Raw genomic sequence first — 15,346 nt, forward strand, 5'->3', positions numbered from 1 at the left:
GAAGTCAGGACTTAACATAATAGGAGCAAATTCTTTTATTCATTCACGGGATGTGAGCATCATTACCCATTGGCCAGTATTTATTGCCCAGAGGGCAGTCAAGAGTCAACCACATTGCTGTGGGACTGGTGTCACACTTTGGCCAGATTGGGCAAGGATGGTTCAATCCATTCAAATTTGAAGTGATACACTTGGGCGGGGTAAAAAAAAGGCAAGGGAATACACGATAAACAGTAGGACTGTGGGAAGCGAAGATCAGAGTGACCCTGGCGTGGATGTACACTGGTCCCTGAAGGCATCAGCACAGATTGATAAAGTAATTAAGGCGGCATATGGGTTCCTTGCCTTTGTTAGTCGAGGGAGAGAGTTTAACAGCAGGGACCTCCTGCGGGAATTGTATAAAAGGTTTGCTAGGCCACACAGTGTGAAACTCTGGAATCCACATTATGAGGAGAGACGTGATTGCACTGGAGAAAGTTCAAAGAAGATTTACCAGGATGTTGCCTGGAATGGGGAGTTTTAGCTATAAAGTGAGATGGGACAAATGGGGGGGGTTGAAGCAATGGTGAGACCAGCAATGATCATATGAAATGGCAGAGCAGGCTGGAGGGGCTGAATGGCCTTCTCCTGTCCTATGTTTTTATGTTATGAGCTCGGTAATTACAATTATGGTGGAGGTTACCATGTAGCACGGTAACATTAGTAACACTTTCAATTTTGTCTGCTTTTCTCCCCCCCCTCCTCTGAAGACACTGGATCTAAAATTCAACTGGGCTCTGGATCATCTGACCTCTGACTGGAGTTACAACAGGAGACTGACTGAGCCCAGTACTGAAAGGTGTGACGACTTCTCTATTAAGTTGCATTTCCTCATTGAAATATTGCGTGCATTTCGGGTCTCCTTCCTATCGGAAAGGTGTTGTGAAACTTGAAAGGGTTCAGAAAAGATTTACAAGGATGCTGCCAGGGTTGGAGAATTTGAGCTACAGGGAGAGGTTCAACAGGCTGGGGCCGTTTTCCCTGGAGCGTCGGAAGCTGAGGGGTGACCTTATAGAGGTTTATAAAATTATGAGGGGCATGGATAGGGTAAATAAGCAAAGTCTTTTCCCTGGGGTCAGGGAGTCCAGAACTAGAGGGCATAGGTTTAGGGTGAGAGGGGAAAGATATAAAAGGGACCGAGGGACAACTCTTTCACACAGTGTGGTGTGTACATTGAATGAGCTGCCAGTGGAAGTGGTGGAGGCTGGCACAATTGCAATATTTAAAAGGCATATGGATGGGTATATGAATAGGGTTCAGAGGGATATGGGCCCAGTGCTGGCAAATGGGACAAGATTGGGCTGGGATATCTGGTTGGCATGGATGAACTGTACCGAAGGGTCTGTTTCCATGCTGTACATCTCTGTGAATCTGTAACTGGCAGTATTTGAACACAGATGTCTGATCACTGACCTGTTGGCTCTGTTCCGTCAAAGTCCGCAGCTTGATCATGATCTCTTCAGCCTCATTAGCTTGTATGATCCCAGCACTGAAAGCAGAAACACTCACACATGCCACTGAATAAGCCAATACCTGAAAGAAATGACGTTCATGAGTTTCCTTTCATTATTAATTGTCGTACAGCCCACAGACAATTCAAAATGACAATTAAAATTTATAACCAGTGGACACCCTAAGGAATTACAAGGCCCAACATTTTTTTAAGCTTAAATTAATTTATCAAACTTTAAAAAGGTTCCTTGATAAAGTTATGCCCAATCCCAACTTCCCAGTAATTACTGTGACCAGGCAAATGGGTCCGATGTTCCTATTGGTGTATTGGACTATGAAGATGTCGATAAAAGCTGTTGAAATGTTCGATCAGCCATAACTGCATTATATGGTAGAACAGGATTGATGGCTCCTATTCCTATGTACCTTCCGCTCAGGGGCAGTGAAGAAGGAATATTCCCTATTGTTCTAAGTGTGAGAGTTGTGTGATGTTGAGCATTTAAAACTATCCTTTTTGATGATAAGATTATCGAGGTTTTGAACTGCATCTTTAAACGTAGGTTGAATGAAGAGTTTTACGTCACAGTAAACCTGTTCAATTATTAAATCAAAAGGAGTGTCACAAGTGTGGTTGAAAAAGAGGTGCCAAACATAAACAACTGGGGACAATGGTAACTTTTTACGTTCATAATGAAAACAGCCTGTGTCTCCTAAAACACATGCAAGGTGTTATTGCTATCAGGTCATAAACAGAAACAGAGAGATTGTTTCCAGCCCAAGGTGAAAAGCAGCAGTAATTAGAAATAGCAGATTACAATTCTAACATGGATACTGAGCTTGTATACTTCTTGCTGCGAGTGGCTAGAGAAAACCATAGTGTTCCAATGACACGATTCCCGAAAACTTCAGATGGATTGTAAAGAGAAAATTGTTGCAAGTTTTGGTCTTGGAGCATATACAGCTGATTGGAAAGTAAGGAACAAGGTGACAGATGCTAGTCAGGCCTGCGCTTTAAGCGGAGACATCACTGACTCTCTCCCATATACTACATGTAATGCAGGTGGCAACCCAGTAAGGAAACAGAGTTCATGAGCAATTAAGTCATCTGAAGGATTTTCAGAGCTAAATTATGGGAGGTTTTCTCAGCAAAGGTCTCTCAGTGGAAGGTAGAACAGGGAAAGCAATGTGGAAGTAACAGTGTGCATATACATTTGGCGTGAATCATGCCAAGTGTCACCTTGGTCTGGCCATTCTTAGTAAATGACTGCCAGATTTATTGCAAAGTCAAAATTTGATACCAGTGGTGTATCTTGAACTACACTCTCCAGATAATTCTCTCTCTTAACTTCATCCAGCTCAACCCACATTCTAAAGTAGGAGGGAACATTGGCCAGTAATATTTCAGGTTCTTAACTGCATACAAGTCCATTGCAATTCAGTTTTATTTAAACTGTTTCTAACTCCAAATCTTTGTTGATTTTTATATTTGTTCCAAGTTACCAGTCTACAGAGAATGATGTGGTGAAAGAATGTCTGCAGACTTCAAGACTTGTACATGAACAAACAGACAGAGACAGAGACAGACACAGACAGAGAACAATCTTCTCCCTAAATTTCGGACTAGAACAAAATGAGAAACCTCTGCATTTCAATAAGGGCACTCCCACTGGAGTGTGCTCCATGTTGCAGTCATAGCTCCAACCTCACAGCAAATCAAGGAGTCCACTGCTAGGGTTGTCTCTGAAAATGGTCATGGCAACAAACTTTAAAGCACAGCTCCTTTTCAGCTGAAGCTAGACATGTTCATAGGATTTCATGTTACATTAGGGAGATCACTAAAGCTCCCTACTCAAAGAGAACAAATGACATTTTATTGGCCGTTGAGAAGACAGTGCATCAAGTCCCAAGCTTTGCTGGATTGCAGGTTTCCTTATAATGTAGGTGTGCCGACCACATGCACATCACTTTTGTGAGCTCCATCTCATCAGAACCCAAAGAGATTCTACTCCATCCAAGGAAGTGATTCATGAAGATTGGTGCCTGGTATCCCAGTCATGTACCTGCTGCATTTGAGCGAGGTGGGCAAACTAAATGGTATCTCCCAGGAGAATTCTCAGACCATATGACAAACGACTGTGGTGTGCAACTCACTCAAATGTCAAACGCCAACATACGATTCTGCTACCTGGACTGTACTGCACAAGACTGTGCCAACCAACAGGACAACTGTCAAGGTACGGAGAGGTCTACTGCATCCTTGTTTTCACTTCAGGTCAACCCTTAGGCAATAGCTGGGAAGCTTTAGCTGACTGGGATGCAACCTTGACATTTTGCAGGGATTAATAATGGTTTTAAATGTCCAAGTTTGCTTTCCCTTATTCATTGTACCAAGTTAAGTAACTAGCATAGCTTTGTAATGAAGTGAAAGCACAGTACTGCAGGTACTGGAGATCTGACAAGTCCAATCTGCTGGAGAAACTCAGCAAGTCTGGCAGCATCTGTGGAAAGAGAGTTAACATTTCGACTTGGGTATAATTTCTTCGGTACTGAAAGCCACTGGACAATGATCGTTTCGATCTCGTTAACAAAGAGGGAAGAGTGGAACAGATGGCGAGGGTGCCACAACAAAGGGCAAAGGGATTGGAGGGATATAGATGCAGAATCAGTGTTAATAGTAGGCACGAGTAGAAGAAAATAGGTCATTTCTGTTGAGGACAAACCTTTGCAAATATGACATAAAAGTGGAAGGAAGATGGTGTTATCCAAATGGAGATGTATCCATGGGTCTGAAATTGTTAAACTGAATGTTCAGTCCTGAAGGCTGTCAAGAGCCGAAGTGGAAGGCGAGGTGCCTTTTCTTCAGCTTGCAGTGAGCTTCACTGGAGCAATAGAAACATCCTCATAAGAACAAATTGGTTGAGAATAAAAGGAAGACATGTCAGAAGCATCCTTGTGGAAAGAAGCATCGTTGCAATAGATGCAATGGGGATAGCGAACCTGGGAAAATGGACTGAAATGTTTACAGGAAGCAGCGTGTGAGGAAGTATAGGCATGCTAACTGTGGGAGTCAGTGGGTTTATCATGGATATTGTTGGATAGTGTATAGTCAGAAACAGAAACAGAGAATTCAAGGAAGTGATGGGAAAGTCAAAACGAACCATAGAATCCCTACAATGTGGAAAGAGGCCATTCAGCCCACCCAGTCCAAACTGACTCTCTGAAGAGCAACTCACCCATACCCTATCCCTGTAACCCCTCATTTACCATGTCTAGCCCACCGACCCTGCACACTATGGGCAACTGAGCATGGCTAATCCAACTAATCTCCTCACCTTTGAACTGGGTGAAACCAGAATGCGAGAGGAATATGAAAACTGGAAGGAAAATTGATCAATTATTCTATTTGCAGGTGAGATCAGGCAACAGCATCGATAACATCATTGATGTATCAGTGGAAGTGTTGTGGGAGAGGGGTCAGAGTAGGACTGGAACAAGCAATACCCAAATACCCCTAATAAGACAGGCATAACTGGAACCCATGCAGGTACACATGGCCACACCTCCTACTTGTGGAAAATGAGACAAGTTCAAAGAGAAATTGGTAAATGTGAGTTCTTGTTTGGAAATTCAAAATAGATTTAGACTTTCCAATCTGGAAACCAGCCAAGACTCTTTGAAAAACCATTGCAAGATGCTTCAAGTATTGGGGATGATGGTGGGTTATGTGGCGTAGACCTTAAAGGGAACGTCAAGCAAGAGAGGCAGCCTACGTCTCTCTCCCGTCCACTTCTGTTGCCAAAAGATGATGGAATTAACAAGCAAGGACAAAAATAAAAATCACCCTCAGCTTTTTACCCAGGGGCAGACAGAAGATAGCAAGCTCCTCCCAACCCCCATCAGTGGTCTTTCTAGCTACTTGAATGCCCAAAGTCCAGCCATCTGCCACAGGCTAATTAACTGCCCTGACACTGGTAACCACAAGCTTTCTAATTTTTGGTGTTTCCACCTACGTTTACTCAGTTTTCCGAGCATAACATAGTGGTTTTTCTGAAACAATTTTTACCAGAAACAATTTCTAGAATGCACTTCATGTGCTTTGCAAATAATCTTACACACCATTTCCTTTGCGTTTCCTCCTGTGGAGTCAGATGATGATAGCAAAGTACTTGTTAGCATGGCATTTGTTACTTACCATTAGCAGCCTTAAGAACATGGGAGTTCTTAAAACACTGCAGTCTTTGTTTTGATGGTACCTCAATGAAGTAGCAAGGAATAAACACCAGAAATTAGACTCAGGAGTATCTGCGGGCCAGGTCAACACGGTAAGAGATTCAGAAGGAAGCGAAGAGATGAGAATGATCCATTGACTCTGCCACACTTTTACTTCTCTGTGACTGGAAAGCAAGTTGGTGACAGGCACCATACAAATTGAATCTGACAGGATAAAGAGCCCTGGAGACGTCAAGTAAGAGCTGATTCCAAGTCAATGAATTACATTGCCATGGGACAAAGTGTGAATGAGGTAAAGATAGGGCAGAGCAGACAATATCATTCCATTTCTGACCTGGAAGAATAGGGAAAGGGGCTGTTGCTTCAAGTAGTACAGAAGTGCCATTTCAGTTAAAAATTGAACACCTTAAACTTCAGTGAGGTGGTCCTCATGATACCTGGCTGTCTCAGACTACAATCTGTTTCAATTTAAATTTGTGGGATTGAGGGAGCAAGTTAATGGAACAGTACTTGGATGCCTGAAAGAACCTTTACAGGGTATCTGTCAAAAGGCAGTGCCAAAAGCAGAGCTGTCCTCTGCAGATGCTAAAAGTGTCCCTTAAGGCCATCTGGAAGTTGAAAAGAATGCGAGAAAAATATTTGGTGACCAAGGTAGAAATTACAGAACCCTATGCAGGATTCACAACTTTAACCTGCATTAGGACCTCCACTGAGCACACACCAAGTCCTGACTCAACACATGTCATCAGCCTCCAATAACTCTGTTGCAGTCTTAGAAAGGCACAGGACGACCATGAATACCTCCCTGACATACCTCCTTAATGGCAGGCAAGGGGGCAAAACAGGCAAGCACAGTCAGTCACATTTGAAAAATGGTTTCTGGCAAGAAATGTTGGAAAATCCCCTCTATCCTGGGCCAGATCCGGATTGTGGGCCTGTTACTGCTTATTAGCAGCAGAGTGCCTCAGTGGTTAGCAATTCTGCCGCGAACTGCCAGTTCGATTCCATCCTCAGGTGACTGTGTGGAGTTTGCACATTCTCCCAGTGTCTGTGTGGGTTTCCTCCGGGCACTCTGGTTTCCTCCCACAGTCGAAACATGTGCAGTTTAGGTGGATTGACCATGCTGAATTGCCGATAGTCTCCAGAGATATGCAGGCTAAGTGGATTGGTCATGGAAAATGCAGGGTTAGAGTTGGGGGCTGTCTGGGTGGGATACACTTCAGAGAACAGATGGGCTGAATGGCTTGTTTCCACACTGCAGAGATTCTATTATTAGAGATTTAACCAATTCTGGTCAAAATGGTAAATTTAAATTATTCTATGAAGCAATTCTTTAATTTATACGTGAAGATGCTTATGTCTAAACCGGTCCTACCTCTTGGTATACCCTGCTCTGAGATGTACTTTCATCCAAGCTGCGACAGAGTTCACTAAGAGTGACAGACACATGCACACGGCTCTCTGTTTGGCTGCTTTGGCTCATCAGGGACAGAACCAGCCCCACTCCCAGGATGCAGCCTGTACTGCAAAAATGAAAACAACATGCGTCATGAAAACAGTCACTGCAGCCTGAGAGACTCTCCTCTCCATGCCCTGCAGGCTGACGTTGGATATTCTGCATTCACATCTCAAAAGTGAAACAAAATCTCACGAAATCGGTAGGCTGCAAGTTTAAAATTGGGATTATTGTACTTAATAAACTCTTTCATATACTCTACTACACTGACAAGTAGTCACTGGGAATACTGGCCACAGAAGTGATAACTGAGCAATTTTGCACAAATTTTTCACTGCAAATCACAGCTGGATGAAGGGAATGGAGCAGAAGATGTACAGAAGGCACACTTGCGAGTCTGATTAGACAATGGGAAGGATTCATTACTTTGCTTTCAAGCTTAGGAATCCCTGTCAGTAAGGTATAGCTCAACAGCACTAGGAGTTTTAATGGTCCAATAAGCGTAAAGACTAATACTTTGGAAAGTGAAACAAATGAAGTCCACATTCTGAATGTAAAACTCCACAGGTTTCAAAACCAATCCACATGACATGCTGAGGTGATGATGTGGCAGTCATAATCCTGTTAGTATCTCTAATCCAGGGTGTTAGTGAAGACTTTGAACACTCTGAGTAGGCACGCACGACTAAATCTGTCGCACTGTCATAGTTACCATGGAGAAAGTGAGGACCGCAGATGCTGGAGATCAGTGTCGAGAGTGTCGATGCCGGAAAAGCACAGCAGGTCAGGCAGTATCTGAGGAGCAGAAGAATCGATGTTTCAGGCATAAGCCCTTCATTCTGATGAAGGGCTTATGCCCGAAATATTGATTCTCTTGCTCCTCAGATACTGCCTGACCTGCTGTGCTTTTTCAGCACCACACTCTTGACTCTGTCATGGTTACCATGTCCTGTGCAACTCAGCGCTGGTGGTAACAAAGTTGCCTCAAGAGGCTCGAAGGAGGGCAGTCAATACAAGGGAACGTGAGGAGACAGTTTGCTTCAATTGTGTCACTGATTCCCTTTCGAAATTTTTATCTTTCAAACAGCAGAAGTTCTGAGGCAAAGAGAGAAGAATCTCTTACCCCTGCACTACTCCAAGGTGGACTGTATGGAATCAGTACAGAAGGAAGCTATTCAACCCATCATGTCTGTACTGGCTCCTGAAAGAGCTACCTAGCTTGTCACGCTCTCCAGCCCTAGCTCCACAGCCCTGTAGTAGGCCGACATTCTCTACCAAGTGCTCAAAACATGCATCATGGAGAATGTGCTCTTTTGAATTATTTTCTCAAACGTAAAAACAAACCTACTCGCTGCACAAATGATTTTATCTGAAACCTCTCTACTCAGTGGCAGCCGAGTTCAATGGCCGCTATCGCAGTCAGGTGGGTCTCCAAGATGTATCACAGCCAGAACAGGGATTGAACCGACACTGTTGTTTCTAGACTGGGTGGTTAAAAAGGCATTTAGTACGTTTGCCTTCATTGCTCAAAACGTTGAGTATAGGTGTTGGGATATCATGTTGAGGTTGTACAGGGCATTGGTGAGGCTCTTCTGGAATACTTTCCCAATTCTGGTCACCCAGTTAGAGGAAGGATATCATTAAGCTGGAGAGGATTCAGAAGAGATTTACCAGGATGTTGCTGGGTATAGAAGGTTTGAGTTATAAAGAAAGACTGGGACTTTTTTCACTGGAGTGTATGAGGTTGAAAAGTGACCTTACAGAAGTTTATAAAATAATGAGAGGTATAGATAGAATAATAGGAAGGTAATTGTGTGTTTCCTTAGGATTGTTGGATTTCAAGACGAGAGGACACATTCTTTAGGTGAGCAGAGAGAGATTTAAAAAAGACATGAGGAGCAAATATTTTACCCAGAGAGTAGTTTGCATGTGAAATGAACTTCCTAAGGAAGTGGTGGACATGGGTATAATACAATGTGGAAAAGACATTTGGGTAAGGACATGAATAGGAAAGGTTTGGAGGGATAGGGGCCAAGGGCAGGCAGGTGGGACTAGGTAAATTTGAGATTGTGCTCAGCATGGACTGGTTGGACGGGAGGGGCTGTTTCAGCACTGTATGATGCTATGACTCTATATTCTGCAAAAACTCTCATCAGATAACCAAATGAGCTAAATGACAGTGATTAGCATTGCTGTCTTACAGCGCCAGGGACCAGAGTTGGATTCTATCCTCAGGTGACTGTCTGTGTGGGGTTTGTACGTTCTCCCCATGTCTGTGTGGGTTTCCTCAGGGTGCTCCAGTTTCCTCTCATAGTCCAAAGATGCACAGGTTAAGTGGATTGGCCGTGCTAAATTGCCCATAGTGGACAGTGAGGACTGCAGATGCTGGAGATCAAAATTGAAAGGTGTGGCACTGGAAAAGCACAGCAGGTCAGGCAACATCTGAGGAGCAGGAGAATTGATGTTTTGAGCATAAGTCCTTCATTAGGAATTGCCCATAGTTTAGGGTGTAGGTTTGCTCGCTGAGCTATAGGTTTGATATCCAGACGTTTCATTACCTGACTAGGTAACATCATCAGTGGCGACCTCCAAGTGAAGCGAAGCTGTTGTCTCCTGCTTTCTATTTATATGTTTGTCCTGGATGGGGTTCCGGGGTTTGTGGCGATGTCATTTCCTGTTCGTTTTCTGAGGGGTTGATAGATGGTATCTAGATCTATGTGCTTGTTTATGGTGTTGTGGTTGGAGTGCCAGGCCTCTAGGAATTCTCTGACATGTCTTTGCTTAGCCTGTCCCAGGATAGATGTGAAAGCAGGAGACAACACTTCGTTTCACTTGGAGGTCGCCACTAACAATGTTACCTAGCCAGGTAATGAAACGTCTGGATATCAAACCTACAGCTCAGTGAGCAAACCTACACCCTAAACCTCAACCTGAGCTACAAACTTTGCAAAAATTGCCCATAGTATCCAGGGATGTACAGGCTAGGTGCATTACCCATGGGAAATGCAAGGTTACAGGGATAGGGTAGTGGGGTGGGACTGGGTGGGATGCACTTCATCGGGTCGGTATGGACTCGACACACTGGAATCTAGAATTCTATGACAGCTCACAAAAGCACATCAAACATCAAGCTTAGAATTCAGTTACAGCACCCACAATACCACTTGCCAGAGCTAAAACTGTACATTCAGATGATCACCTTCCCACTTAATTTGTGGGTGTATATTATTTATTTTAGGAATTATTTGCTGAATGCATTGTATTATAAACAGAACAAGAATAGTTGAACTGGATGCTCCGAGAATGTAGAAACAGCTGTTGGCAGATGAAGAAACAGCTGAATTTAACTTGTAAAAAATTTACATCTGACAAGTTCATTGTTACCACTTACTGAATTTATAATCATTCCTTAAGGTAAAATAAACGAAAGGTAATCAAACCGCACTTGTGTTCCAAGCTGGTATCAAATGAACATTTCTCCAGAGCATCCAGTGACTTCATGAGCAGTAAATTCATCTTCTGCCCGGAGACATCACTGCCAAAAAAATGACAGAAGACATTAAGTTCAAATACATTACCTCATGCTCAGAAACTGACATTGTCCATTCCGTAAATTCAACCATGAAATAGTTTGAAATAATGCATGCTGTGCTTGAGAATCTGAAGTGATATAAATTTCAACAGGACAGGAGGGGTTAAAAACAGTCTGCACTCACAACAACTCTGGTTCTAAATGGCTTCTTTCGCATACATCTCTTTGGTTACACACAAAATCCCTCTCCATTCATGCATTATTGAACACAGTTTGCAGTATCTCCATGGGGGGAGAGTGCAATACAGAACAGTCACGTACTTAAGATCATGATTCCCTGATTTTCACGACTACAGTTTTGAACATTTATTTTTTTCTGCATTTTCCTTGTTATTGTAATGGTCACATGGCTTTGATCTCCACTTCTCTTTCCGGTTGCTTTATACTGAGAATGCGGCAAAAGGCTTCAAAGAGCACCATGTAATAGAGTAAGCAATCCTCACCGCAACATCAGGCTGTCATGATTAAAGACACCGTTGTCCTGGAGAGTTCAATATTATCTAACATCCTGTCAATTTCCACCTGGAATCCTGTACTAAAATTATACTCCCTCTTTGGTTCATTCCTCTCTAAGAGAACAAGAAAATTGTGATGCATACTTCAAAAAGGTCCAGTTAACATTTTATATCTTCTTCTTTCTTCTCATTCTTAATTGTTTACTTCTGTGAATTCAGATCTGTCGCTGATTCAAGATGCTATATAAATGCAGTGATAGGAGAAATTGTACGACTAGCCAAGAGGAAAGGGAAGCGTGCATAAGGTCTGGGCAGCTAAGAACAGAATGGGCCCTGGAGGAACATCGGAAGACTAGGACAAGTCTTAAATGAGGAATCAAGCGGGTTAAAAGGGGTCATGAAATAGCTTTAGTGATCAGAACTAAGGAGAATCCCAAAGTATTTTATTCTTATTTAAGAAGCAGGCTGTAACTAGAGAAAGAATTAGTCCACTAAAGGATAATGAAGGAAGGCTGTGTGTCGAACCTGAGCGAATGGGTGAGATCTTGAATGATTACTTTGCATCAGCATTCACTGAGGAGAGGAACATGGTGAATGTTGAGATTAGAGACAGAAGTTTGATTAGTCTGGATCACGTTGGCATAAGTAGGGAAGATGTGTTGGGTAGGCTATGGGTTATTAAGGTGGACAAATCCCCTGGACCGGATGGGATCTATCCCAGGTTGCTGAGGGAGGCAAGGGAGGAAATAGCTGGGACCCTGACAAATATATTTGTGGCATCTTTAAGCACAGGTGAGGTGCCGGAGGACTGGAAGGTTGCTCATGTTGTCCCCCTGTACAAGAAGGGTAGTAGGGATATTTTGGGTAACTACAGACCAGTGAGCCTGACGTCAGTGGTGGCAAAGTTGCTGGAAAAGGTACTGAAGGATAGGATCTATTTATATTTAGAAAGGAATGGGCTTATCAGTGATAGGCAACATGGTTTTGTGCAGGGGAGATCGTGCCTTACCAACTTAATAGAATTCTTTGAGGAAAGAAACAAAGTTGATAGATGAAGGAAAGGCTGTAGATGTCATATACATGGACTTTAGTAAGGCGTTTGAGAAGATTCCCCATGGTAAACTAATAGAGAAAGTGAAGTCACATGATGTGCAGGGTGTTCTAGCTAGGTGGATAAAGAACTGGTTGAGCAACAGGAGGCAGAGAGTTTTACTTGAAGGGAGTTTCTCGAAATGGAGAAAGGTGACCAGTGGTGTTCCACAGGGGTCAGTGTTGGGGCCACTGTTGTTTGAGAGATACACAAATGATCTGGAAGAGAGCACTGTTGGTATGATAGCAAGTTTGCAGATGACACGAAGATTGGTGGAGTAGCATAAAGCATAAGGGACTGTCAAAGGATACAGGAGGATATAGACAGCCTGGAGAGTTGGGCAGAAATGTGGCAGATGGGGTTCAATCCAGACAAATGTGAGGTGATGCATTTAGGTAAAACCAATGACTGCAGATGCTGGAAACCAGATTCTGGATTAGTGGTGCTGGAAGAGCACAGCAGTTCAGGCAGCATCTGAGGAGCAGTAAAATCGACGTTACGGGCAAAAGCCCTTCATCAGAAATAAAGGCAGAGAGCCTGAAACATGGAGAGATAAGCGAGAGGAGGGTGGGGGTGGGGAGAAAGTAGAAGCAAATGTGGCTGTGGTAGCGAGTTTGTTTCAGGACATGGTTGAAGAGCTTCAGGGCAGAGGAAATGACCTGGGAGTTGCAGTGGGAGAGAGACTCCCTGAGATTCTTGTAGAGAGAGGAGGAAAACTTCTTCAAGGCAGGCATCCTTGTAAGAGGATTCGCAGTAGGGTTAAAATCAACTAGGTAAAAACAATGACTGCAGATGCTCGAAACCAGATTCTGGATTAGTGGTGCTGGAAGTCTAATTCTAGAGCAAATTATACAATGAATGGAAGAGCCTTGGGAAAAGTTGATGGGCAGAGAAATCTGGGAGTGCAGGTCCATTGTACCCTGAAGGTTGTTGCACAGGTGGATAAAGTGGTCAAAAGGCATATGGTATGCTCGCCTTCATTGGACGGGGTATTGTACAAGACATTGGTTCGGCCGCATTTAGAATACTGTGTACAGTTCTGGTCGCCACATTGCCAAAAGGATGTGGACACTTTGGAGAGGGTGCAGAGAAGGTTTACAAGGATGTTGCCTGGTATGGAAGTACTAGCTATGAAGAGAGGTTGAGTAGGTTAGATTTGTTTTCATTAGAAAAAATAGAGATTGAGAGGGGACCTGAGAGAGATTTACAAAATCATGAAGGGTATAGACAGGGTGGATAGAGATAAGCTTTTTCCCAGGGTGAAGGATTCAATAACGAGAGGTCACGCTTTCAAGGTGAGAGGTGAAAAGTTTAAGGGGGATACACGCGGCATATACTTTACACAGAGGGTGGTGGGTGTCTGGAAAGCGTTGCCAGCAGAGGGGTAGAGGCAGGCACAGTAGATTCATTTAAGATGCGTCTGAACAGATGGATGAGTCAGTGGGGAGCAGAGGGATACAGATGCTTTGGAATTGGGTGACAGGTTTAGACAGTAGATTTGGATCGGCTCAGGCTTGGAATTTTCTTTTTTCTTTCATCAGTGAAAGCATTCTCTTAGGTCATCACTCAATTTTCAAAGAGCTATACAACACAGGAACAGGCCCTTCTGCCCACCAAGCCTGCACTAACGAATGATGCCTTTCGAAATTAAAAATCTTTTGCCTCTACACAGTTATGATCCCTCTATTCCTTGCCTATCCATACACCCTTCAATATGCCTCTTGAGTACTGCGATTGTTTGCAGATGACACCAAAATTGGTGGTGTAGTGGACAGTGAAGATGGTTATCTCAGAGTACAATTGGACCTTGATCAGATGGGCCGAGGAGTGGCAGATGGAGTTTAATTTAGATAAATGTGAGGTGCTGCATTTTGGAAAGGCAAATCGGGGCAGGACTTATACACTTAATAGTAAGATCCTGGGGTGTGTTGCTGAACAAAAAGACATTGGGGTACAGGTTCATCGTTTCTTAAAGGTGGAACCGCAGGTAGATAGGATAGTGAAGGTGGCATTTGGAATGCTTTCCTTTTTGGTCAGTGCATTGAGTATAGGATTTGGAATGTTATGTTGCAGCTGTACAGGACATTGGTGAGGCAATCCCCGTCTCCCTGTTATAGGAAGGATGTTGTGAAACTTGAAAGAGATCAGAAAAGATTTGCAAGAATGTTGCCAGGGTTGGCAGGTTTGAGCTATAAGGAGAGGCTGATTTGGCTGAGGCTGTTTTCCTTGGAGCATCAGAGGCTGAGGGGTGACCTTATAGAGGTTAATAAAATTATGAGGGGCATGGATAGGGTGAAGGGCCCAGGTCTTTTTCCCAAGATAGTCCAAAACTAGATGGCATAAATTTAAGGAGAAAGGGGAATGATTTAAAAGGGACTCGAGGGGCAATTTTTTCACATTGTGGGTGGTGCATGTATAGAATGAACTGCCAGAAAAGGTGGTGGGTACCACGCCAACATTTCAACGGCACCTGGATGGCTACATGAATAGGAAGAGTTTAGAGGGATGTGGGTCAGATGCTGACAAATGGGAACTAGATTAATTTAGGATATCTAAGTTGGCATGGACGAGTTGGACTGAAAGGTCTGTTTCTGTGTTGTACATCTCTGTGACTCCATGACCACCTCTGGCAGCACATTCCTGTCAATTACCATCCTCTGTGTAAAAAAAAAACTTTCCTCTCACATCTCTTTTAAACTTATCCCCTTATACCTTTAACCTTTGTCCCCAAGTAATTGACATTTCTACCCTGGGAAAAAGATTCCGACTATCCATTTTATCCATGCCCCCCCATAATTTTATAAACTTCAATGAGGTCACCCCATATCCTCCAACTTTCAAGCAAAATCTCACCAAGTTTGTACAATCTCTTGTCATAGTTAGTATCCTCCAACATCTGGTGAACCATTTCTGTACACTCTCCACACCTTCTAGTAGTGTGGTGACCACAACTGTACACAATATTCTAAATGTGGCCAAGCTAAAGTTCAATACAGCTGCAACATGACTTGTCAGTTTTTATGTTCTACGCC

The 15,346-nt window shown here is 43.3% G+C and overlaps 1 protein-coding gene across 5 annotated transcripts in view; it reads right to left on the bottom strand.

Moving 5' to 3' along the window:
- focad (focadhesin) overlaps positions 1-15,346 on the bottom strand; it is a 205,036-nt gene that overhangs the window by 64,673 nt on the left and 125,017 nt on the right. For all 5 annotated transcript variants that reach the window (XM_087994575.1, XM_087994579.1, XM_043718998.2 and 2 more), the window contains 3 exons: positions 10,623-10,712; positions 7,097-7,244; positions 1,453-1,572 (listed from right to left, as the gene is read on the bottom strand). In XM_087994575.1, the coding sequence (XP_087850701.1) occupies positions 1,453-1,572; positions 7,097-7,244; positions 10,623-10,712 (358 nt within the window). The remainder of the gene's footprint in view (positions 1-1,452; positions 1,573-7,096; positions 7,245-10,622; positions 10,713-15,346) is intronic.

Source organism: Chiloscyllium plagiosum, unplaced genomic scaffold (assembly GCF_037043375.1).
Source record: "Chiloscyllium plagiosum isolate Xiang-an unplaced genomic scaffold, Cpla_swu_hap1 HiC_scaffold_2, whole genome shotgun sequence".
Lineage (NCBI taxonomy): Eukaryota > Metazoa > Chordata > Chondrichthyes > Orectolobiformes > Hemiscylliidae > Chiloscyllium > Chiloscyllium plagiosum.